At 38.2% G+C, this 24,615-nt stretch overlaps 1 protein-coding gene across 50 annotated transcripts in view; it reads right to left on the reverse strand.

Annotated features, from left to right (window-relative positions):
• Nucleotides 1–24,615, reverse strand: part of RIMS2 (regulating synaptic membrane exocytosis 2) — a 564,867-nt gene that overhangs the window by 130,660 nt on the left and 409,592 nt on the right. For 19 of the 50 annotated variants that reach the window (XM_056111705.1, XM_056111697.1, XM_056111680.1 and 16 more), the window contains 2 exons: nt 7,299–7,471; nt 6,241–6,492 (listed from right to left, as the gene is read on the reverse strand). The exons of 16 other annotated variants lie outside the window; for them this stretch is intronic. In XM_056111705.1, the coding sequence (XP_055967680.1) occupies nt 6,241–6,492; nt 7,299–7,471 (425 nt within the window). The remainder of the gene's footprint in view (nt 1–6,240; nt 6,493–7,298; nt 7,472–24,615) is intronic. 15 more of the 50 variants (XM_056111862.1, XM_056111826.1, XM_056111819.1 and 12 more) reach the window with 1 other exon arrangement.

Below are 24,615 nucleotides of genomic sequence, written 5' to 3' on the forward strand. Positions count from 1 at the left end.
TTATAATTACTTTTTATATTTTACTCTATAATTGATAATTTACTTTTATATCTCCATTGCAGACTATAAGCTGTTAAAGAAAAAGACTAGGTTCTTATTTTTCCCCTCTGGTTTTAGCAGAGGATCTGGTCTATAGAAGTATTCAATAGCATTTGCTAAATAAAAACAATCAAAGAATAAAATCATTTGATTATTACAATATAAGAACAAAATAAGTTGATCACTACAGGTTAAACATTAGTAAGAAAAAAACACATAAACAATTCCCAGAATCTCTATTAACTTTGTGAAATTATCTTTTTTGGGGAGAGGGGGCATGACTTGGGTTACTGCTGGCTCTGCAGTCATGAATTATTCATGGCAGAGCTTGGGAGACCATATGGGATGCTCGGGATTAAACCAGGCATCAGCCACGTGCAAGGTAAGTGCCCTACCCATTGTGCTGTCTCTCTGACCCCATGTGAAATAATATTATGATGAAATATTTTGAGTATTTTAGAAATAGTTTTCTCTATACAAAAGTGTAAGATGAATCTATGTTACTCTGAATTGTCATCTGGCAAAACTTTATAGGAAAGTTTCTATGAACTATGAAGTTCTAAAAAACTTTAAAAAAGAAAAAGAAAAACAAGTTCTTTTTTCAGTCTTGCAAAGCAAGTCAGTCAAATCCCCAGTGTTCTAGACCAAAGCACTATTTCTCTACACATAAATTGTTACACACATAAATCAGATTCTATGAGATGCAAATGGTTATAATAAAGCTGATCAACTCATAGAAGGTTCTGAATATGCATAGTATTTCTAACTACTTGCTACTTTTCCATTTGAATATTTCTTCTCTTCCTCAACTTAAAGTTTATTATATTTTATCATTTCCCCCCAGATCTGGTTATGGCAATACAAATCTCTCAGTTCTTTTCAGACTTTTTGATAATTTCTTCCTCCCAAATGATAACCTTAGTGCCATGAACTCATTCACTAAAATCTTTAAGAACTGACTTTGTCCTTAGATCTGAATTTCCTGATTGAAGATAGATGTGATAATAGGCTGAATGATGGAAGCAGAAACAGAGTCTGGGGGAAAGAGGCACATTCCAGAGGTTACTAAACAATAGAATCAGAATGGCAATGAGTGGAGGGAGAGACTGTGAGCTGTGAAGGACCAGAAAAGGCAGGAAGTCCACAAAGCAGACCACAGATGACCAGAGGATGGATGGAGAACTAAGAGAATGCACACTTACACTCTCGGAGAGAAGAGCATTTATTCTGCAGTGCAAAGTGAGAGAGGTCCTAATGAAGTCTGCATGATGACATAAGCAATCAGGGACTAGACTTAGCAGCACATATGATCTGAGGCAGTTTAAACAAGGAGTCACATAACTTTCACTGTAATAAGACAGAAGTAGAAAACTATGCTTCAAAAAGGTAGAAAAGACAAAAATGTCAAAAATTATATACAACAAAATACCATATAGTTTATATTGAAAAATCAACTGAATACAACATAGTTTAAAAAACTAAATAGAATTAGAAAGGTTATGATTAACTAGAAAGTCTTGACAAAGTAAATTAACAAAAGTAAATTAAATAGAAATTACAACAGGCTAAATGATTCCATTAAACCTGTTATTTCTGGAAGCTGGCCTCACATGCTGGGAGGCAGCTGGGATAGAGAAGGGACCACTAAGTGAATGATGCTTGGAGAACTCGCTCGGGATGGGAGATGTGTGCTGAAAGTAGACTATAGACAAAACATGATGACCACTTACTACCTGTATTGCAAACCATAACACCCAAAAGGAGAGAGAGAGAGAGAGAGAGAGAGAGAGAGAGAGAGAGAGAGAGAGAGAGAGAGAGAAAGAGAGAGTGTGTGTAAAAGGGAATGTGCCTGCCACAGAGGCGGGGGGTGGTGGTGGTGGCAGGGGGAATGGGGGTGGTGGTGGGAGAGATACTGGGAACATTGGTGGTAAAGAATGGGCACTGGTGGAAGGAGGGATACTTGATCACTGTATGACTGAAATGTAATCACAAAAGTTTGTAAGTCTGTAACTGTATCATGCCGTGATTCATTAAAAAAGGAAAAGAAATTAAAAAAAACACTCCTGTAATCTTAAAAAAGAAAGCACGGCAAAGCCTGGCAAGCTACCCGTGATGTATTTGATATGCCAAACACAGTAACAACAAGTCTCACAATGGAGATGTTACTGGGCCCGCTCGAGCAAATTGATGAACAATGGGAGGACAGTGCTACAGTGCTACATAAATGATTCTAAAGTAGATGAGAGGCACAGGAAACGCTTTCTTCAGGTATGCCTTTACAGGACTGCAAGGACAGCTCAAAGGGCTGAACACACGTTTTACATGCACAGGGTTCGATTTCCAGTAGAACAGGTACCTCTGAGCACTGCCAGGTATAGTCTGGAAGGCCCTGGAGCACTGTCAGGCATGAGCAACTGTATCATCAGGTCCAAGCATTGAACTAATCCAGTTGGCTAAGTTTTTCCAGGAGTGGCTCCCAGGATTTCTGAGCATTTCTTGGGAGTCCCTGCCTTCTTTATGCAAATGAATTTCAGAAGGTTATTCTTTTTTTAAAGAACGTTCCATGAGACACTTATTTAACATTTTAGTGAAGGATTTAGTTAGGGCAATTAGACAAGAAAAGCAATTTGAAGGCACATGGATTGCAAAGGATAAAGTGAAACTATTTTCCTTCACAAATGATATAATCTCCTATATAGATTAAGGAATTAATAACAAAACAACAAAAACATTTTGGAGCCAATAAAGACATACAGCAAGACTGTGGGATATGACCAATACACAAAACCTAAATTCTATTTCTATATGTACTAGTACTGAGTAATTTAAACATGAAATCAATGAAATAATTCTATTTATAAAAGAATCAGAATATGTTTAACAAAAATAAATTTTATATGCAAATGCATACACTAAACTATACTAAGTCATTGAAAAAATAAATAGAATGCCCATTTTATGAATTGAAAGACATAATTTTTAAGTGCATTTTTAAAATGCACCCAAATAAGATCTAATTAGACATGATCCCTGTAAGAATCCTATTTTTCCCCTCAAAAATCATTTATTTTAAAATTCACCAAGAAATACAAGTAACTCTTCAAAGAATTTAGAGAGTATTATAATAGTCTGCACAAATGATTGTTTTAAAAATTCAAATTTTGTGGCTTCATTGTAAACTTGAAAAAAAAATCACAACTCTGGGGCCAGAGTGGTAGCACAGTGATAGGGCGCTTACTTTGCTACAGCCAGTACTTACACCACAACAGAAGCATAGGGTTCATAAGTGCACCCTCCCAGATGAACTAGCACTGACACATACTTCCAGAAAACCCAAAACACTCAACCTGATCAATAGACTATCAACTATTAGTTACATGCATTTTGGAAACACCTTGCCACGTGATTGAAACTGCTGATGAGCTGTTTGTTCTACACTAGTCACAGGACCAATAATCTCTAAATTCAAGACAACCAGGAAAATTCTCCCATTTACAGATGGCTCACTTTGCTGATTTCTATGCACAGTCATCTCATCTGCAGGAGAGTATATGAACCATCCACACCTCTCTTGGGTGTAGAAAGCAATAGAAAATGTGAGTAGGTATACACAGCAGTCAGGATGAGGATCCAGAAGACCCTGGGTTCCTAATCCAAAAATATTTGCATGAAACATTACTGCTCCCCTCTAAAGGTATAGGCAGAAATATGCCACATGCACTGAGTTCTTTTATGTATCCAAAAAATGGCTATGGTTTAATAATTTCTCCCTACATCTCAAAGTTTTTTTCCAGGCCAATTTTCCACATGTTCATCATATTTAATCAGCAAATGTAAATAGGCCAAAACACATATGTGCATAGATTTAGAAAAAGTATTTTAGGGACTAGATAGTAGAAAGGTTAAAGGCCTTTATACCTGGCTGACCCAGGTTCAATCCCTGATACCATATACAATTCTCTATGTACTACTGGAGTGATAACTGAGCACAGAGGCAGAAGTAAGTCCTGAGCACGACTAGGTATGGCCCCCAAACAAACAAAAACATTGTTTTAATGGTAACTGTAACTTTTAATGTACTAAGGTTTACCAAATAATCATTACTGATAGTTAAAGGGGCATTTTATCAGTAGGCATGTTTGTAAATATGATTGCTAAATATGAATAAATTATTTATTAACCAGCTTAAAATATACTCCAACATTTAATGAATCTTTTAAATTTTCTTTTTGCTATTTTGTTTGTACATTCAAGAGGCCTACTTTAATGTGACTAACACAAACAACATAATTATCATGCAATTACTGTAATGAAACAGTAACTAGAATGAATTTTGTTCATTGTAGTCACCATGTTAATTTTAAATACTAGCAATGCTATATATACTTAAATTAGGAAATCAGGCATTTCCCCTCCTCTTTTCTGACACAAACCATTAATGGTCTATTTTAAAATAAGATTACTTCCAAAAATGTTGCATAAGCCTGTTCAGTTATTAGCACTTAAACAATCTGTGGTCTGTTTATGAACTACCCAAACAAACGTCACTGGGAGTAATCAGCTCTCTTTTCTCCCAGAATAAAGACTCTTAGTTTTAAATAAGAAAAGCAAATTAAAGATCCCATGTTGATTTACTAATGATCTATGCCGCCATTTTATTATAAACATTGTGGTTGGTACTTCAGGTCATCTCATGCAATACAGGTTCATTGGAGAGGTGGATCTGGTCTCCTTTAGTTTACAACAATACGTAAGACTTCTGTAGTTACTTAAATCTAAGTACATGGCCTTCGTGATTCATTCAGATTGCTATAGCTATAGCATCTCACTCTTGTCCCTATCCAGCAATGTACAATACTCCTGGAGAACATAATGGAGAAAGTGTAAGAACTTCAGGTTATAATTGGCCAAACCTCTACACAGTCACTCATGTTAGATTGGTCCTTTGGCTCCAGGACACCCATTCACCTCAACCCCACACCCCTGCCCTAACCCCCCCGCCGCAAAAAAAAGTCTGAGATAAAAAGTGATTCTACTGAGTCACATACCCAAGAGGTAATCATCTATCTGAATTCTCTTTCTCAGCAATTAAGAGTAAAGCACACACTGAGAATGAATTTGGATGTGTTATTGCAAAATGTGGCTTTTTTTAAACTTTTTTTTTTGGGGGGGTCACACCCAGCGATGCACAGGGGTTACTCCTGGTTCATGCAATCAGGAATTACTTCTGGCTGTGTTCAGGGGACCATATGGGATGCTGGGAATCGAACCCGGATCGGGCCGCGTGCAAGGCAAATGCCCTACCTGCTGTGCTATCACTCCAGTCCGGCAAAATGTGGCTTTGATAAGGTAGATCTTTTAATCAAGCAGACATTCTAAGAACACAAAATTAAATCCTGGACTAACTACCAGAAAATCTAATTCCTCCAAAATGTAGAGTGACTTGCAATTCTCCACGTCAGATAAATGTTAGAGAAACCTCATTTTCTCCAACCACAGAAGGAAGTCTTTTTGTGGACTTGTGCCGACAGATCGTCAGATCCGCCCCAGAGAACTAGCTTCAGACCTCGCGCCTTGTGATATAAAAGTGAAAACATGCTTGTTTTTCGGTGCTGTTGCTTGTATTATCCCCTGCCTTTACCCACCCTATTCAAAGTTCCTTCTTTGGCATTTTCTTTCACTCCAAATTTCTAGAGAGGTCTACTCAAGAGTTCAGTTTCCTTTTTTTTGTAATTTTTTGTGGAAGTTGAACATGCACTAGTGGATGAGAGACTGAACAAAATTGACTCCTTCCTCTTATCTTGCTTTTTAAAGTTCTGGTTCAGTATGTAATATTTCTTATATAGTTGGCTAAATATATTTAGACCCTTCATTTTGACTAAAATTTCTTCATTCCTCAACTGGGGAAGATATCTAGTAATCTGTACTGAAAGAATTAAAGGAAAATTTAAGTTTGATTCAGCCAGTCATAAAGAACTTGAAAATGAGATAAACCAGACTCTCAGTACTAGTGACTACAAACTAATAATATTTAATTCTCCACCCAAATATTAGTCACATTACAAGTCAAACAAACAAGAAAATAAACCAAATGAAAATGGCGATTACAGGAGTAGAAGAAAGGACTACATGATAGATTACAGGAGTAGAAGAAAGGACTACAAAACTACTGGGAAATGCTACTAAACAAGGACATTTTACCTGTCGTTGTCTTGTGAAAATTGCCTTTGTAAATCCTCTTTATTCCACTGTTCTTTCTCTTTCCCCTGCTCAGGTATCTCCTGCGTTTTTTCCTCGTCTCCTGATTCTCTGTGTTTCTCCTTATTACATGTTTGTGCGATTCCTTTCCCTTGCCCATTCTCATTAATTCTTTCTTCCTTGACCTCGTTCTCCTCATGAACTATCTCTTCGTCCTTAGCCCCTTCTGTCCCTCCCTCTTCTATTCCCTTTGGCCTTTGGAAGGCAACACAAAATCCAAGGCATGCAAATAAACACAAAAAGGAAAAACAAGGTCAGGAAAAATGCATATGATATTAAACAGAAAGACAATGAAATCTAAACATAAATAAAGATCACTTTTCTAGTGTATACCAGAGAGCACTGGATAAGCAATATTTAATAAGACTGATTTAAAATCATATACCCTAGTTATAATGCTGCATGGAAAATAGTTATGGTCTCTTTGTTATTGACCTAATAGGAATAAAATTATTGGGTGCAGGTGCCCATAAAACCAACAGGTCAGGCAAAAAGTACAATTCATACTAACATTATTACACATAATTTTTTGAAAAATAAAATTTTTTCCAGATCTTTATTAAAATGTTAGGAGGCTAGCATGCCTTCCTATTAAAAAGAGTAAATTCTTAAATATTCTGAATCACTGAACTATGTTCAGCTAGGAAAAATAATTTTCAAAAATGATTTTTATATTCCTAGCACACTCAAAAACTCAACTCTTCACTTGATCTTCCCCTCAATTGCAGTAAAGATACAATAATAATAATAGTATTAAGTGGAAATCACAAAAAATTGGTATTGTAGAAAGAAAATTGCTATTAGATCTAAAAGACGTTTCTAGCAAGAAGTTTGAAATGTAGACCAAAACATAATCAGTATTAACATGAACAGAAGTTCTCATTGCCGTAATGACAAAGATTAACTTTTGAAAAGTCAAGAGGCTTAAGTTTATGCAAAGAAAAATTAAGACATTCTAAAAGACAGATAGAGGGTTTTCCTGGTACAATCACCTTACTCACCTGATTTTCTTGTTTCCTCTGGGCCGTTCTGATTGGACAGACATGTAGCTTGTGCTGCTGAAACGAGAAGCACTACTAGTCCTTGAAACCGCAGATATGTCACTTACATCACTGTCCGAGGATTTAGTGGAAATATTATCTGCCCCTCTATGAGGATCCCATCCTGATCGATACTGTTAACACAGATTGACAAATATGCAGAGGTTGTCAGTATTCCCACACAAAGCAATGATTAGCTTCTCCTATTTCAGCACTTTAATTGTCCACTGAGGATACTGCAAAACCCCACTCAGTTGCATATAAAACAAAAGTGAATGGCAATTATCCTAAAAGAAAAATTCAATTTATATGAAACCCTGGGTTTTAGCAAAGGCAATTAGAGCATTTCACCACACCCCAAAGAAGGCCATTAAAATAGTTTCACAATGGCATTGGCCTCAGGAGAGAACATTTAGGTAAAATCTGGGAAATAAACATTTGGCTTAATATTAAGAAATAAGATTTGTTTTTTCTAAATTTCAGAATAAATTTTGAAAAAAAAAGTATGCTAGAATTTCCCAATGTAATGTATAAGAACCGATTCTAGTAGCCAGCAATTTTCTCTTTAATCCATTAGGCTTCACTGAAAACCTAGAGATAATACAAAATCTAATGATTAAAATGCTAACTTTTCCAGAAAAAGTCAAGAGAAAAGTGAAAGTTTAATTTCTGAATGGTTGCTGGAATTTTGTTGCATCCTAGAAATACTAGAAAAAATAATTATTATTTTCAATAGCTCAAACTTCCTGGAATCAAAATAATCCGAGAGTTATCTGGCAGTCAGTTCAGAGTGCTCTGGGGATTCACATACTCTGGCGAACTGAAAATCATCGTGCATGCTTTACGTCAATGACATTTAGGATGTGCAGGAGAAGATTTTGGAATCTGGAAACCTGGAAATCTCTTACTAGTTTTGGTAACCTTAAGCAATCAGTCAACCGTTAAAAGCTGATTTTGAAAATAATAGGAACAATAATAGCTTCCTTGTAGAGTGGTTTTGAAAATAAGAAATAATATATGGTATCTGGCATATTATAAGAATGAACACAGCCAGTATTTTCACTCTATCATTACTACTTATGTTTCTTAATGAGTTAAAAGATCTGTGCAAAAGGATTTTCATTTCTATGTACTCCAAATATTACATTGAGTTTCATGCAGACATTACATATAAACATTTTGGTTAAATATATTGATGGACAATAGGTTGTGGAATAAATACTAGATCAGATTCAAATGATTTGTGTTTTCCTTTAGGCCTTTCTTAGCCCACATTTATTTTTCATTTTACTGCACAAACTCTCAATTATTAAATAATGCAGTTAAATTATTCCCCCAAATCACTCCCCTTCCTTAGGAACATCTATGTAAATAGAACCTTCATATTTGATTTTTGAAACTCTGTATCTGTTGACTACACTGGTAATTCATTAGGTAAATCTCACATTTTCCATAGTCTGTAGTTGGCATATTATAAAAATATACTAAAGTACATAAAATAGCCTACTTATATGTTTTACTTTATGTACTTTTATTGAAAAGTAAATTTTAAATGTAAAGTTGAGAAATAAATCTTTGACTTCTATTTTATTTATAGTCTTGATATTTTACTTGTATTAAAAATAAATAGCTCAAGAAATTCTCAAAACAAATTGTTCATTAAATAGTGCCTTGTATGTGGGACACTTTATATTTTTCGTTCTTACAATTGTCATAAAAATAAAAGCAGTCTATTCTTTCTTTTAAAATAATTTATCACTGGATAGAAAAGTAGTTTTGACTCTATATATTCTGGGTGAGCTCTTCCTCATTGGCTTATAATATCCAAATTCATATGTAAATCAGAAAGAAAGAAGGGCAATATTGCAGTAACTAGGAACAGATACTCTGAAATGAAATACAATTTTTGGTCTGAACTTGAGAACTTGAATAACCAATATTGTGATATTGGCAGATTACTTTTCGGAGTCCCACTGTTCTATCCACAACAAAGAGGAAAACAATTGTACCCAACTCCAAGTTCGCTGCAAGAATTACAATCAAGCACTGAGCACAACTCCAGACACTTAACAAGTGTTTAATAAATAAATGACAAGTGATGGTGATGATGATGGTGATGGTTAGAGAGCTGACTATTGATTTACTATCCATTTCATCAGCATCTTTACTGGAAGGATAATTAGGCAGAGATCCAAAAGTAAGTTATTGTTTTTAAATGGCTCTACACTACAACAGCAACAACAATAAGTAACTATTTCTACATGTGTCTAATACAATGGTTTCAGAAAATTAATTCATAAAGCCAACTGAAATGTCATAGCTAACGTTTCCACTGTGTTAGTTAGGTCCTCAGGGATCCCCCTACTCAGCTCATACCCCCTTCTAGGGAGAACTGAGCCTCAGCTCAGGATGCACACTCACTTTGCCTCAGAAGGAAGCACATGCCACTTGCAGCTGACACAGCAACGACTTATTTTTAAGTATCTGTCTCTGGTACTTTACCCTGCTATTGAAAGCCGCCTGGAACAGGGGGCTCCGTGTCTCCCTATCTGGCTCTTATCTGATTTGCTTTACTGTCATCTCTGAATCCTAATGGCCTCACTGACTTTGGAATTTCAGCATTTAAAATAGTGACTTGACAGACTCTAGTTTCGTCGTTTTAGGTTATCACTTCTGATCCTGCTTTTATGATAATCTTGCTTGTTGTGCTAAAATTCTGGATACACAATTTTTAAGGAAAGATACGGTTCAGCATACCATGATTTTATGACTTTTATGTAAGTCACCACATGCTTCTCTTGGAAGAGGGCTCTGTGTGTATATGTGTGTTTGAGTTTAATTTTCAAACTCTGTTTTATAATGTGTTTTCTTAATGACCACATCAGTATTTTCCTTTCATTTAAAATTTTCAGTCTAGCTTTTCTAGTGACACAAGGAAAAATTCATTTTAAGAACTTTTAAAAAAGAATTTTAAAATAAATTTAAGAATTCATAAGTGAGAACTAAAAGTAATATATTCAAAATACCCAATCATATTTCGGAGAGCCCGGCAAGCTACCAAGAGTATCTCGCCCGCACGGCAGAGCCTGGCAAGCTCCCCGTGACGGATTCGATATGCCAAACACAGTAACAACAAAGTCTCCAATGGAGACGTTACTGGGCCCGCTCGAGCAAATCGATGCTTATTATCATACTGTAAATACTTATTTCCAGTCTATAAAACAGAAGTTATAAAATGAAAACACACTGAATGCGACAGTTCATATAAAGAAAGAATATGAATGAGTCAAAACTCTTTTTGATGGATTCTGCAGTCTGTACCAGATATATCTCTTTGTCTACTTCTAACCAACTGGGCATGTTTACCTTTGGGATATAGCTCATTTTCTGTTAAAAAGAGATCCATGATAAGAAAGAGAAGTTTGGAGAATGAGAATATAAAAATATTTTTGTAAATATCACTTTACAAGGCATATTTTGAATATATTAAGGTTAATTTATCTTCCTATAGACAACTCATAGAAAACCTAGCAAGTGACCCAATACTGGAGCTTATTTCTAAAAATGTTTTTTTCCCCATTTTTCTAAATGTGCTTTTCCTTTTCCTAAAATGTGATAAACCAAAAATATAGTTTAGCAGTGAGTTAAAAGCTGCTAAACTGTTATTATACCATAATGAGTTATGGATGTGAAGAGTGGGCTAAGTCAGTTCACATATTAGGAAATGGTTAGTGCTATCTTGGCACTAGCCAATAAATGATGTTTTGAACAATTAGCATGTATTAGTTGACAGCTGACAGCTGAACAATGAAGATAGGCTCCTCATCCCCTTTAATGGGTCAAAAAAAAAAAAACGTTTAGTGCACAGGATAACATGATCTCAGCTAAAAATGCTGCTCTGATTGGAGATCATTAAAACCTTGGAAGAGAGTGAGGAAGCTTTTCCCGACAACATTTTGATGTTTTGTACATTACTATTAAGCAGATCATGAACTAGAAAAATATACAGGAAATTATCATTCCTCAGGATGTTCCAGACTCTAAAGAGTTCCTAAGTGGCCTAGAAAGTTAATGTTCTCCCCATTTACCCATCAATGTAAAGTGCCACTGAAAGGCAAGCATCTGTTAAAATTTTTGAATAATGTTCGTGAGAAATAAAGGATCTCTAAAAATATAAATTCAATTTTCTTCAAATTCAAGTTTACTATTTGGAAGTTTTGGGATTGGATTTCTCTACAGAAACTCAGTTATTTGAGCTGTGTCCATATGACTTGGACCAAACATGGTGGGATTGTGGGTCCTCTTACGCATCTTCATTAATCTTCATTAATTCAACTTCATTAATCTCCCCCTGTCCCCAAACCGCAATCTGATATCTTATGCTCGAGTCCAACAATTAGTTAGTGCAACATACTGGGCAGAATGTTTGAAGAAAAACAAATTTTATGCCATGGAGGAAGTCATGGAAAAAACGCTATACCATATCCACCAAGTCGAAAGTACAGAGCACAAGATGGATCCAAATCAGGGTAAAAAAATTTGGGAGAAGAAAGAGAGGCAAAGTTCTGGGCAGGATTCGAGGTCACTCTGTAGGTGGAGAGGAAATAAGAAAGCAGATAGAAGCCCTGGCAAAGCAGCCTATTAAACTAACCTGTGGCCAAGAAGTTCTTTCATTTTTGCCTTTTGATTTTTATTTCAGGTCCTCACTCAGAGAGCAGAACAGCTGCCCTGCAGTAGGAGCAGTTACAAGGTCTCTCTGTGGAGACCCCCTATGTCCTAGACAAGGGTCCTCGATCCTTCACCCATTCTAATCTATCTTCTAGCAAACTTCTCAAAAATAAATGAGGTACCCTGCTTTCCTACTTTGGGGTGTCTTTTTTTTTCGGTTTCTTCTCCCTTGATTTTGCTATTACAATAGAACACTGGTTGTCTTTCTCCCTGAAAACATTTCCATAAGGACCCCTCAGACAAGTCAATTCACAGTATTCTGGGCCCCCACCTCTCTCCCAAGATCCAGACTCCTGTTTCAAGATAACTGGTTCCCTTCCATTCTGTTTCACAGAAGCAGCATGTTCTTTGCGGCTCAATGCACACTTATTCTCTCAATTCAAACCAGTCATTCTTGTATCTTCCACATTCCTTGAATCTTAAGATCAATACCCAAATAAAGCTAGAAAACTTGTGAATTATCTTTGATTTCTCCAATATCCTTCATTCAAATCAATCAGGAAATGCTGCTTGCTTATTCAGTAGAAATAAATATCTTGCTGTTTGGAGCTTGTGAATGAATCCTGGGTTTTTTATGTTGGAAATTGTAACAGAGTTGAAGCTCACTGCTACCAAAACTTTCTCCCTTTTGTTCTTTACTAAAAGAATTCAGTTTATTCTGGTGGTCTAACAATAATGAAACCCCCAAATTCAATTTTCTAGAACTCTTTGTAGCTAGGGTAATTATTTAATTTGATTTTGGCCCCTGAAACATGAGCAGGAATCTGCAGGGTAGGGTTCAGAGAGAGCTACTACTTTTCTAATTAGGGGTGGAATAATTCAGCTTGAATGCCATTGCCTGTCCTTCTTTTTGTCTCTTTCTTTGATAGGAGTTTATTTATTTTTGAGTTTGAAGGTCATTCCCCGTGGTGCTCAGGAGCTGCTCCTGGCTCTGCGCTTAAGCGTCACTCCCTCCTGGGGGTTTCTGGGGGAACCGTATGTGGTGCCAAGGACTGGATTGGATAGACTGCATGCAAGGCAAGTGCCCTAACGCCTGTCCTCTCTCCACAGCTCTGACTGCAGTTTAAACATGACTCTAGAGGCGAGTAGCCATTCTAGGACGAGGAAAATGTCTTGTCTCAGAGCAGGGAGCAGGAAGAAGACAATCTCTTGGGAGCTTTACTCTTGAGATAGAAGTGTCAGTTCTGCTCTGCTGTTGGAGGCCTTGCATGTGAAACAAAAATTCTTTCTTATTTAATTTATTCAAATAATTCTGTAACTGCATGCAACCTGAGTGACATACACCACATTATTTTCTGTGTCAGAAAAGTATCTCTGACTTGATGGTAAAAGATCACATTCTTTCACAAATATTACTGATGAAATAAATCATAATGAAAGTCACATAATTTTGCTGAGAGGCAGTATAGCTGAGCATGAGATATAGAACTGACAGACCCAAAGGTCTCACTGGTTTCTCACTTATGAATGAATCGCTGTACAATCTTAGGAAGGTCTTTTAACTTCTCTGAGTCTAAAGTGAGTTCTAAATGAGATCACAGATTGATCCACAGTAAATATATATCATGCTAAAATTAGGCATAGTTCATAGTGAGTCCATACCACATAGTCTTAGATTTTGGTATCAAATTTTTATCATAGTTTGGTTATAACTGCAAATATTTTATCTTTAAATGGAAAGACTTGAAAATAACTATAGAATTTTGTAAATAAATTCCTAACTCCATATTAAAATAAATAAGCATTGCTCCTCGACACCCAACTGGCTTAGTTACTTGTACAATGTATGAGCTCTAGAAAACCTTGTTTTTCCATTCTTAAAATTATTGGGAGCCAGAGAGATAGAAGTCGGGAGGGCACTTGCCTTGCACATAGCCAACCCAAGTTTCATACCTGGAACCACATATAGTTTACCACGTACTGTCAGGAGTAATTCCTGAGCACAGAACCAGGAGTAAGACCTCAGTACATCTGGGCATGCTACAAAACTAAAACAAAACTGTTCATTTGGATTGTTATTAGAATTATGTTTATACTTGGCATCAAAGAAAGTGAAACCAAGGAAGTTAACAATCTATGGCCATAACACTAATCACTATTAAAATATGAATATTTTTTGTTTATTAACAACCTTAAAATATTTAGTAAATTTTTCTTTAACCCAATAGCTCATAAATGTTCTATATCTAAAAATTTTTAGGTCATTTATAATATCATTTATCACCCCAATACTTAACCATAAAAGCTTAGTTGTACCCACACAATAAATAATTTTTTAATAGCTTTCGTTGAGTTTTAGTTAGACTTACTTTGCCCTTTACTGCTACGTGATATCTCAAACTCCTGTTCTCTAAAACGTCTGTCACAATCATAAAGAAATTTTCAAAGTCTGTGCTTCCTCGGCCCTGAATCAGACTACTTACACCATCTCATTTTGGTACACAGCAACACGTCATTGACCTCCAAGGCCAGAAAAGTGGAACAGAATGCCTGCTGTTAACCCGAACCAATGAGCCCACATTTTCCCCTAATAAAATAAATCACTGCCTAAATGCCTTAGATTCTTATTATTCTCAGGGCCTTTCTAAGTCCTCAAATGAACAGAAAAGTATAATGTAGCTAAAATTAAGAAATATTATAAAAGGGCTGGAGAAATAGTATAGAAAGCAAGGTCTTGCATGTAGCTGATCCTGGTTTGATCCCTGAGCACTGCCAAGTGTAGTTCAAAAAACTCATCCCCTGCCCTCATCGCCCCAAAATATCATAAACTCCTTAAGAATTCCTTTGGGAAAATATCTTTAAATTTTATGACTTATAATATAACTTTCATATGCATAAAGTAGTATTTTTACTTCCTATTGGTATACAGGTATTCAAAGGCAAGCTAGCACAGAGAAAACTCTCGTAGGAATAATAACCATAGCTCTAGGGCCAGGGAATCTGGAAGAGGCAGAAACACCCCAGAACCTAATGGGGTGGGAACATCAAGTGGGGCTCCCTTTCCAATGCCTTAGGAAAGAACAGAAGTAACTCAAGAAACTTGTGACTAAGGGAATTAGATCAAAATGACAGGTTAAACAACCACAGGTTGAAAACCCTGAAAGGACCCAAAAATGGCCCTGACCCATGAAAAATGCACAAGCAGATGTTTTTATATTCCATGGGGAATCTGGAAGAGCCCATTTTGGCTTTTAATCCTTGTGCCAAAAAACAGGGTATCTTTTGTGAAGGAGACCACAGTCTAAGCGGTGCAAGGAATAATGATTTCCTCTTGCTTGGACTAGGAATACTTTCCTGCTACTGGGACTCTTTATCTTCACCTTGTGTTCAATTGTATGACATTAGTTAACATTAGTTAAGCACAGATTTAGGTGACGGGCGTGGCTTAAGTGATAGAGCACATTCCTGGGCATCAAATGGCTTCCTGAGGTATGACCTCACCGTAGTACCACTAAAATAAAATAAATTTAAAAGCACTGTCCTCCCGTTGCTCATTGATTTGCTCGATGGGCACCAGTAACGTCTCCATTTTGAGACTTGTTGTTACTGTGTTTGGCATACTGAATACAACACGGGTAGCTTGCCAGGCTTTGCTGTGCGGGCGAGATTCTCTTGGTAGCTTGCTGGGCTCTCTGAGAGGGGCGGAGGAATCGAACCCGGCTTTGCTGGGCTGGCTGCGCGCAAGGCAAACGCCCTACCGCTGTGCTATCGCTCCAGCCCAAATTTAAAATAAAATTTAAAAAACACAATGAGTTTATATTGATGCTTTCTTTAAAAAAATCTTTCAAGTTCCTTGAAGTTATGAAATTTACATACAAGTGGTACCACATGGAAAGTATCATGTTAAGCGAAATGAGTCAGAAAGAGCGGGATAGACACAGAAAGATTGCATTCATCTGGGGAACATAAAGCAACAAAACGGGAGACTAACACCCAGGAAGGGCTCAGATTAGTACCAGGAATTTTGCTCCATGACTTGAAGGCCAGCCACATGTGCTAGGTGAGAAGGAAGCTCAGATAGAGAAGAGAGCACCAAATAAAAGGTGTTGTGAAGACCCTCCCAGGGTGGGAGAGACATGCTAAAAGTAGTCTATAGACCAAACATGATTGCCACTCAATGCCTCTCTGGCAAAACACAGTTCCCAAAAGAAGAGAGAGAGAACAGGGGGAAATGCCCTGCCACAGCGGCAGGGTGGGACGGGGGGGGGGGGGCTAGGGGGTGGGAGGGATGCTAGGACCCGTGGTGGGGGAGGATGGGCACTGGTGGAGGGATGGGTACTTGATCATTGTATAACTGAAACCCAAGCACAAAAATTTATAAGTCTATAAGTGTACTTCATTGTGTTTCACTAATAAAAAAATGATAAAAAAAAATCTTTCAAGTTCTTGCTGGTAACGAAGAATTTTAATTCTAGAATTTTAACTGAGTGATCCAAAGCCCTGCACAACCTGGATCCTAAGTTCCTTCTTCTCAAACATTTTCATACATTGTAGTACTGTCCTCCCATTGTTCATAGATTTGCTCAAGCGAACTATTTTCCTCAATTACACATGTAATTTTTTTTCCAATTTTCAAAAATATATCTAAAGATGCCGGTACCGAACCCGGGTCCACCGTGTGCAAGGCAAACGCCCTACCCGCTGTACTATCGCTCAGGCACTTATAGTACAGCGGTAGGGTGTTTGCCTTGCATGCAGCTGACCCAACCGACCCGGGTTCAATTCCTCTGCCTCTCACGGAGAGCCTGTCAAGCTACTGAGAGTATCTTGCCCACATAGCAAAGCCTGGCAAGCTACCCTGTGACGTATTCAATATGCCAAACACCGTAACAACAAGTCTCACAATGGAGATGTTACTGGGCCCGCTAGAGCAAATCGATGAACAATGGGAGGACAGTGACAGTGATATCTAAAGATGAATAATCACAATACCAAAACAGAGTGAAAATATCACTACTACAATTATAATGGCATGGATTTTTAATACATAAGACTTTAAAAGAATCCAAAGAATCTTATGCAAACTAATTTAGATGAGATAACATGTATGTGTTATTGAAATAATTCTGCCATTCCATTGGAAATGAAGCTAATTTTGGGGGGGCAGAGGGAAGAGACTAAGAAGCAACATTTTGGCCCAGGAGAGAGTTTACAGGACTAGAATAAGAATTAGTATAGGTTGAGCCCCAAGTTCAACTCCTATCACACAATGTTCCATTCCCATAACAAACACTCCCAGAGGCCCCCCAGCAGGGCTGACTGAGGCAGCACCAAGCATCAAGCCAGAGCAGCACTGAGTTCTTCGTTCTCACACCAGCCCCATTATCTTAGGGAAGGGCTGCTGGGCCATTCAAACCCTCTGAGATACCTGGGATCACCCCACCCCCTGCCCCAAAAAAGGACTGGTGGTCGGAGGGGTGTTGTGGGGAGAAGCATGTTTGTTCTTGTAAGACTGAAATGTGAGCCCTGGTCCCAGTACTTCTGGTCACAAAGAGGCTATGAAAGGGACCATTCATAACATAGTACCATTTTCTTTGTGAGACAAGAAGCTGCACCAAGTTGACAGGCCTTGGTTCGCCCATCATAGTAGAGTTCTACTGTAATATTTTCCTTAACCTCACATAATAAAAGAAGATTTGTCCCTCTGCCAGTACCTTCATGTGTGCGGAGAGTGGTCTCAGCATGGTGGTGGCTGGTCCTGGAGGTCTTCGGCTGCCGGAGCCCTGGTCGGGGCGGGGAAGAAAGCTCAACCGGCTCCCCTCCAAGGGGCCCCGGCAAGGAACAGCCAGGCGCGGGAGCAGAAGACTGCACTGTTCTCGTCCGGGATCTGGATTTTATAGTCTCTGAGTCTTGGCCGTTGATGGGATTACACGGCGCCAGGGGGCCAGGTGGTGGGTGTGACCCCTGCCTACTGGAATTTGGAGGATCTGGGTGGAGGATGCTCGACTCCAATCCGAGTAGGCTTGGAGATCTCGGCCCCGGAACCCGCGTGGATTTGTCCCTCTGCCAGTACCTTCATGTGTGCGGAGAGTGGTCTCAGCTTGGTGGTGGCTGGTCCTGGAGGTCTTCGGCTGCCGGAGCCCTGGTCGGGGTGGGGAGGAAAGCTCAACCCACTCCCCTCCAAGGGGCCCCGGCGAGGAACAGCCAGGCGTGGGGGCAGAAGACTGCAGAGGGACAAATTCACGCAGGTTCCGGTGCCAAGATCTCCAAGCCTACTCGGATTGGAGTCGAGCATCTTCCACCCAGATCCTCCAAATTCCAGTAGGTGGGGGTCACACCCACCACCTGACCCCCTGGCACCGTGTAATCCCATCAACGGCCAAGACTCAGAGACTATAAAATCCAGCTCCCAGAACCGCACGGCCGCATTTGCAGCCGCGCCACATCTTATCAGGACATCTTTTTATGACATCTTATTATCTCATTCCTACTTTGGACAAACTTGCAGGCTATCGAATGTAGCCTGCCCACAGGGCAGAGTCTGGCAAACTCCCCGTGACGTACCAAATATGCCAAATACCAGTAACAGTGATGGGTCTCATTCTCCTAAAGAGCCTTGAATATAATCTCAGGGCTAGGATGAAAGAGACGTTACTGAGGCCTGCTCGAGGCAATCGACAAATAACAGGATGATGAAATGAAAATGAAAATGAAAATAAAAGAAATAACAAATATAATTACCATGACTGAGCCCCCCCTGTGCCAAGCCTTTATTTATTTATTTTTGGGGACCCTACTGCATACAGTATTTTCTCCACCTAGAGTTGGGCCCATCTCAAGTGAGTTACAGGCAGAGGTGAGCTGGATTATTTTTAGTGTTAGTTCACAGTCTACAAAATGGGTGGACTAGAAAGAAGAATTCTAGGTTTAGGAAATTGTCAGTGAATTAACTTTGCTAGTAAATAATATCTATTAAGGGCTGGAGCGGTAGCACAGCGGGTAGGGCGTTCGCCTTACCAAGGGCCAACATGGCCGACCCGAGTTCGATTCCTCTGCCCCTCTCGGAGAGCCCGGCAAGCTACCGAGAGTATTCGATATGCCAGACACAGTAACAACAAAGTCTCCAATGGAGACGTTACTGGGCCCGCTCGAGCAAATCGACGATCAACGGGAGGGCCTTTACCTTACCTTTAGTAAATAATATCTATAATCCTTCAATGGAAGAAATATTAAAACCAATTTTGTGCTCATGAACAAAGCTAATTACAAAACTGTAGATATTTGATTAATTACATAGAAATTATAATTTCTGGTGCTACTGTGCCCTGTATGACTTGTGCTCCTATGGCCTATTTGACAGACTGCTCCCATTGAATCAAGAGACCATTTTACTCTGCTTTGTTTTGTTGATGGTTCTGAGAATCAAACCCTGGGCATCACACATACAGGTAAGTGCTCCAGTCCTGAGTCACATCCCCAGCCCCTGACTAAGGTATTTGACTGGCATGTCACGTCTAAATCAGCCACCAATATTTTATCTGCTAAAATAAGCAGGCCACTACTTGTAAATTTATCTCTAAGTTATAATTATCATGTCATAAAAAAATTTACAGCTTCAGTCATTTGTGAGCGTGTACCAAGCAGAGAGCCTGATATGGCATTCTCTCTCTCTCTCTCTGTCTCTCTCTCTGTCTCTCTCTCTCTCTCTCCAGAAGTTACTCGATTGATTTTTAAAAAATCTACACTGGATGAAGAAAGTGAAAATTATACAATCTAATTCAACCCTTATTTTAAATATTATGAGATTAAATATTTGGTTTATTAATTATGCACCTACTTAAAATCCATTAAAACTGAGTGTTATTTCCACAGAACCATATATTTGTGCAGCAATATTTTATAGAAGTTTTCCTCAATTCATACAAAGAAAAAGGTTGGGTTCAAAGAATTATTGGGAATTTTAGGCAACATCTTTTCACTTAATAAGAGAGTCAATATGGAACTCACATAATACTATGTTTTCTCTGTATTATATTATGATGAACTCTATAAAAAACCAATAATCATGTGCTTCATTAGAAAATATGATTTAGACTCTAAGCAATAATCTATTCATATCTTCTCTTGAAGTCTGTATCCTTCCTTATAATGCTAGAAAGTGTTTAACATTCAACCTCTAACCTTTTTCAAACATTTGTCACCCCTGATTTCTACCTTCCTTTCAGCACCCAGGTCCATATCCATTAGCTAAAGGTATCCCACCAAGTGCTTACTGTGAACAAAGCTAAGTGATTGCTGGGGAGAAACTACCAAGATAATTAAAATACAGTCTCTAATCTCAAGAAGTGCATAGTTTCAAAAAGGTGACTAATATGCAAGTAATCCGCAAATAAGACAAGTGATATTAGTGTTGGGAGGTAATAAACCATATGATTCGTTCAAAGATTTTTCAAATCTGTTTTGGATGATGCTCATTTATATTGTCATATATTAATAACTCACTGTAGTAGAGAATATGAAATGCAAGTCGGAAAAAGTGTTTCTGTTTATAATGTGTTCTACACTCCTTATTTCCCACATCACCCCAGATTCTATCTAGCAAGAGATCTTTTCTCTTGGGATCCATACTATTCATTCCTTGCATTCTCAGTGGAGTATACCAGCAGTGGTGAGCAAACCAGAACTTAAAAGTCTGGTTGAAAGCAAAGGTGACTGCTTGGATGTTGCTGTTGTTGTTTTTCTGGTAGTGAAGCAAAAATGTTTCCCCTGTATAGTCTGAGAGAATGTAAGAAATATATGCTCCTGATAACAGCAACTTCTGTCCAAAAATTGATCCTTTTAACAATGGGAAGCTAGAGGCAACTTACTTGAAATTGGCATTTATTTATTTATTTACTTATTTGCTTGCTTTTTGGGTCACACCCAGTGATGCTCAGAGGTTACTCCTGGCTCTGCACTCGGGAATTACTCTTGGCAGTGTTCGGGGGACCAGATGCCAGGGATCAATCCAGGTTGACTGTGTGCAAAGCAAACACCCTACCCGATGTACTATCTCTCCAGCCCCAGCTTTTGTTTTATTTTGTGGTTTGTGGGCCATACCTGACAGTTCTCAGGGATCATTTCTGGTAGTGCTCAGAGACTGAACCAAGGTCAGTAGCAAACAAGATAAGCACCATAAACCTGGTGCTAGCTCTCTGATCCTTAAAATTATTTATTTTGTTAATTTTTAGCAATATTATATTTACTAAAAAGGGAAGGAACTACAATTTCTTATGTAATTTTCTAGTGTTCTAAAACTTAAAAGTTTCTGTCTTAGTCATCTCAAATGATTTCTTCATAACTAAAAAATATCCTTTTGGTATTTCTTGGCTTCACATTGTTACATGGTAGGAGGCAGCAATAATAGCATATAAAGAAAAGAAATCTATGTTTGAATGTCAGCATGAAATTAAGGCTAAGGAAACCATACATAAGCTTAAATGTGGTGGTATGCTTAGGAAAAACATATTTCACTGGCGAACACAAAAACAAAATATTCTATCTCCTAGGGTGTAAGAAGGTAGATGGAGAAAAAGAAATAGAAAAGTAATAAAATTAAAAGAAATAAAAATGTTCAAAAGAAACCAGCTGGATTTAGCTGCTTCAAAATCTCTATTTACATCACAATTACGTATTTCCATAATGCATTCAAGTGATATTTATCAGACCAGTTGTTTTACTAGAGATATGCTATCAATGAATTACCTACTCCCCACATTCATTGCAGTCCCTCCTTCTAGTACTTAAAATGTGACAGTTTTTGAAGATGGATCTTTGCATAGGTAACCAGTGAAATAAGATAGTGAAGGTAAAATAAAGCCTATTAGGGAGGTCCTGATCCCACAGGACTCAGGCTCTTTAAAGAAAAAGCTGGGCACAAGAGCTGAGGCAGTGAGGCAGGGAGAGACAGGAGGGAAGACAGAAGAAACTACAACTGCCAACACTTTAATCATGAATTTAGCCTTCAGATTTGTGGAAAAAAAACCTATTTCTGTTATTTTAGCTATTGACTCTGGAGACTTTTTGTTAAGGCACCTTGTGCAAGAATCTAAAGTTAGGAACCTTTAAAGATTAGTCACAGATAAAAACATAAAATTTCTGATTTCCCAGGACATTATTTACTAGTTTTAAAATTGTAGCTCTTGACTAGCAGGTGAAATATAGCTCTACCCTTGAGACAGGAAAGGAATGGCTTTTTGCTGCCATCAGCTAAATATGGAGGAGAGAAATTCTTTAAAGTTTTAGGATGTATGTGTGTGTGAGTGCTGGTGTGCCCAAGTAGATGTAGACGCAACTAAAGTATGTGTAAATCTGATGCTCTTGATCTCTAGCTTTGACTGAAGGTTGGTAATTCAGTCATTTAATAAGAAGTAGAAATTATAACAATTTTTGGAAGAAAAATTTGAGTAACCTGATAAGAATAAATAACCAGGTCAATCTTTTAAATTTATCAATATTTTGAGGACTTTTATTCCCTTTTCATGCTTTTTTTTGCTTTTGTTTTTGTTTTGTAGTGCTAGGGATCAAGGACTCACAGTGCAAGGCCCAATACTGAGTCACAGTCCTTGCCCCTCATCTGCCCATGTTTAGAATTAACTCATAGATATATTTCTCTATCTCCAGTAGATTGTTGATGGCAAAAAATACAGGCCTCAATCCCTAGAGCTTTATAAAAGCAAGTTATCTGTTGGAAGCACCACTTTTTCTTTTTCTGCTTCCTTGCCATCACCATCACCATCCTCCTCCTCCTCTTTATCATCATTATCAACACCACCATCATCATCTTCATATCACAATAACATTCACTTTTGTCTCGTCACTATGCTCCAAACCCTACTTGAGAGTTGTACACATACAAATAGACTTAGTCTTGAAAACAATTCGATGAGATATGTACTATTATTAGATATCTTACAGAGAACAGAGGCATTAGGATGCTAATTAACTTGATAAGGTTACATAGAGACAGTGGCCACACCATTATGTAGTGTATGGTTTATCAGACTCAACAAAGAAAGACCAATAAGTCTCTATTCTGTAACCAAGACTTCCCTTGAATGTGGCTCTACTGCTGACAATGCACACCCAGAATTGTCACTGTCACTGTCCTCCCGTTGATCATCAATTTGCTAGAGCGGGCCCAGTAACATTGTGACACTTGTTACTTGTTTGGTATATTGAATATGTCACGGGTAGCTTGCCAGGCTTTGCCATGAGGGCGAGATACTCTCAGTACTTTGCCGGGCTCTCGGAGAGGAGCAGAGGAATCGAACTCGGGTTGGCCATTTCGGTCGAGTGCAAGGCAAACTCCCTACCCGCTGTGCTCCTCCTCCTCTTTATCATCATTATCAACACCACCATCATCATCTTCATATCATCTTCTGTGTTTCAGCCCAGAACAAGAAGGGACATTTCCCAGTCCCTTCTCCCTCACAAACACACTGATTGCCTTTCCTTTATTTTATCTCTAAGGTTATAAAACTACCAGTAGAAATTTCTCACTGACTTTAAAGCTTGAACTTGGTGGATGTTCCATATAATACAAATGAGAACTCTATCCTCACAAACATAAATAAAAGAAAAATATAAATGCATTTATATAAATATATGATATCCACTGATATATAATATCTAATGATATATTCTAGATACATTTTCATTTCAACCTATGAATCTCTTTTATTTAAAGCTATATAGCCACTGGTCAACTTTATAGATGGGACTAAAGTGTTTTTTAATCAGCTTTTGACATGGTGACACTAATATTTCTTGCATTGTTAGATTCATTTTGTATATCTCTTCTCTTTCCTGCTAGTTTAATAATCTAGGTCAGTGTTTCTCAACTGAGGGCCATATGGTTCTCTGTGGGATCACAGGACATTCAAAGGGGGCAAAAGTGAAGATCTTAATAGAGACCCCAGGCATGAGACTAGAGAGGACAGGAGAGTCACAAAATAGGGTTGACAGAGACAACAGTTGGACAGAAGGTCAGAAGAAAGCCACTGATCTATATTGGAAAACTCCACACTAGGACTTTCATAAGAACAGTTGGCAAAGGAACCACCAGAGGGTGAGGTAAAAAGTGACACAGCAGGTGTACTTCAGGGGTCCGTGGCTGGCTAGTTTGGACACACACTGGTCATTTTTCCTTTCCTTGTGCTCCCATATCATCAATTTTACTAATTTTCAGAAGTTTCTCAAGAGATTTTGCTACCTGGTAACAGCATTCTGTGACACAAAGGCAACAAGAGAAAAAAATGACAGAATGGAGTGTCTGGTTGAGGAGCTTCAAGGCCAGTTCCTGGCACTGCCCCTAACCTCTTCCTCAGGAAGTGTCAGGTATCACACTGGGGATTGAGACTAAGGGAAGATGATCTTAATTCTGATTTTAAAAGATGAAATCATTCTGAGGGTCACCTGCTATAAGGAATTCACTGAAGACCAGAATGCCATCTCTACCAAAGAGGCTTTTTACAGAAAAGGATGCTGAACTTATTACTTCCCAGGAGGCATTGAAAGGTACTTTTTAAGGATCTTGCTGAGGATATCTGGGTCACTGGGATCACTGCTT

Source organism: Sorex fumeus, unplaced genomic scaffold, assembly GCF_029834395.1.
Source record: "Sorex fumeus unplaced genomic scaffold, SorFum_2.1 ptg000002l, whole genome shotgun sequence".
NCBI lineage: Eukaryota > Metazoa > Chordata > Mammalia > Eulipotyphla > Soricidae > Sorex > Sorex fumeus.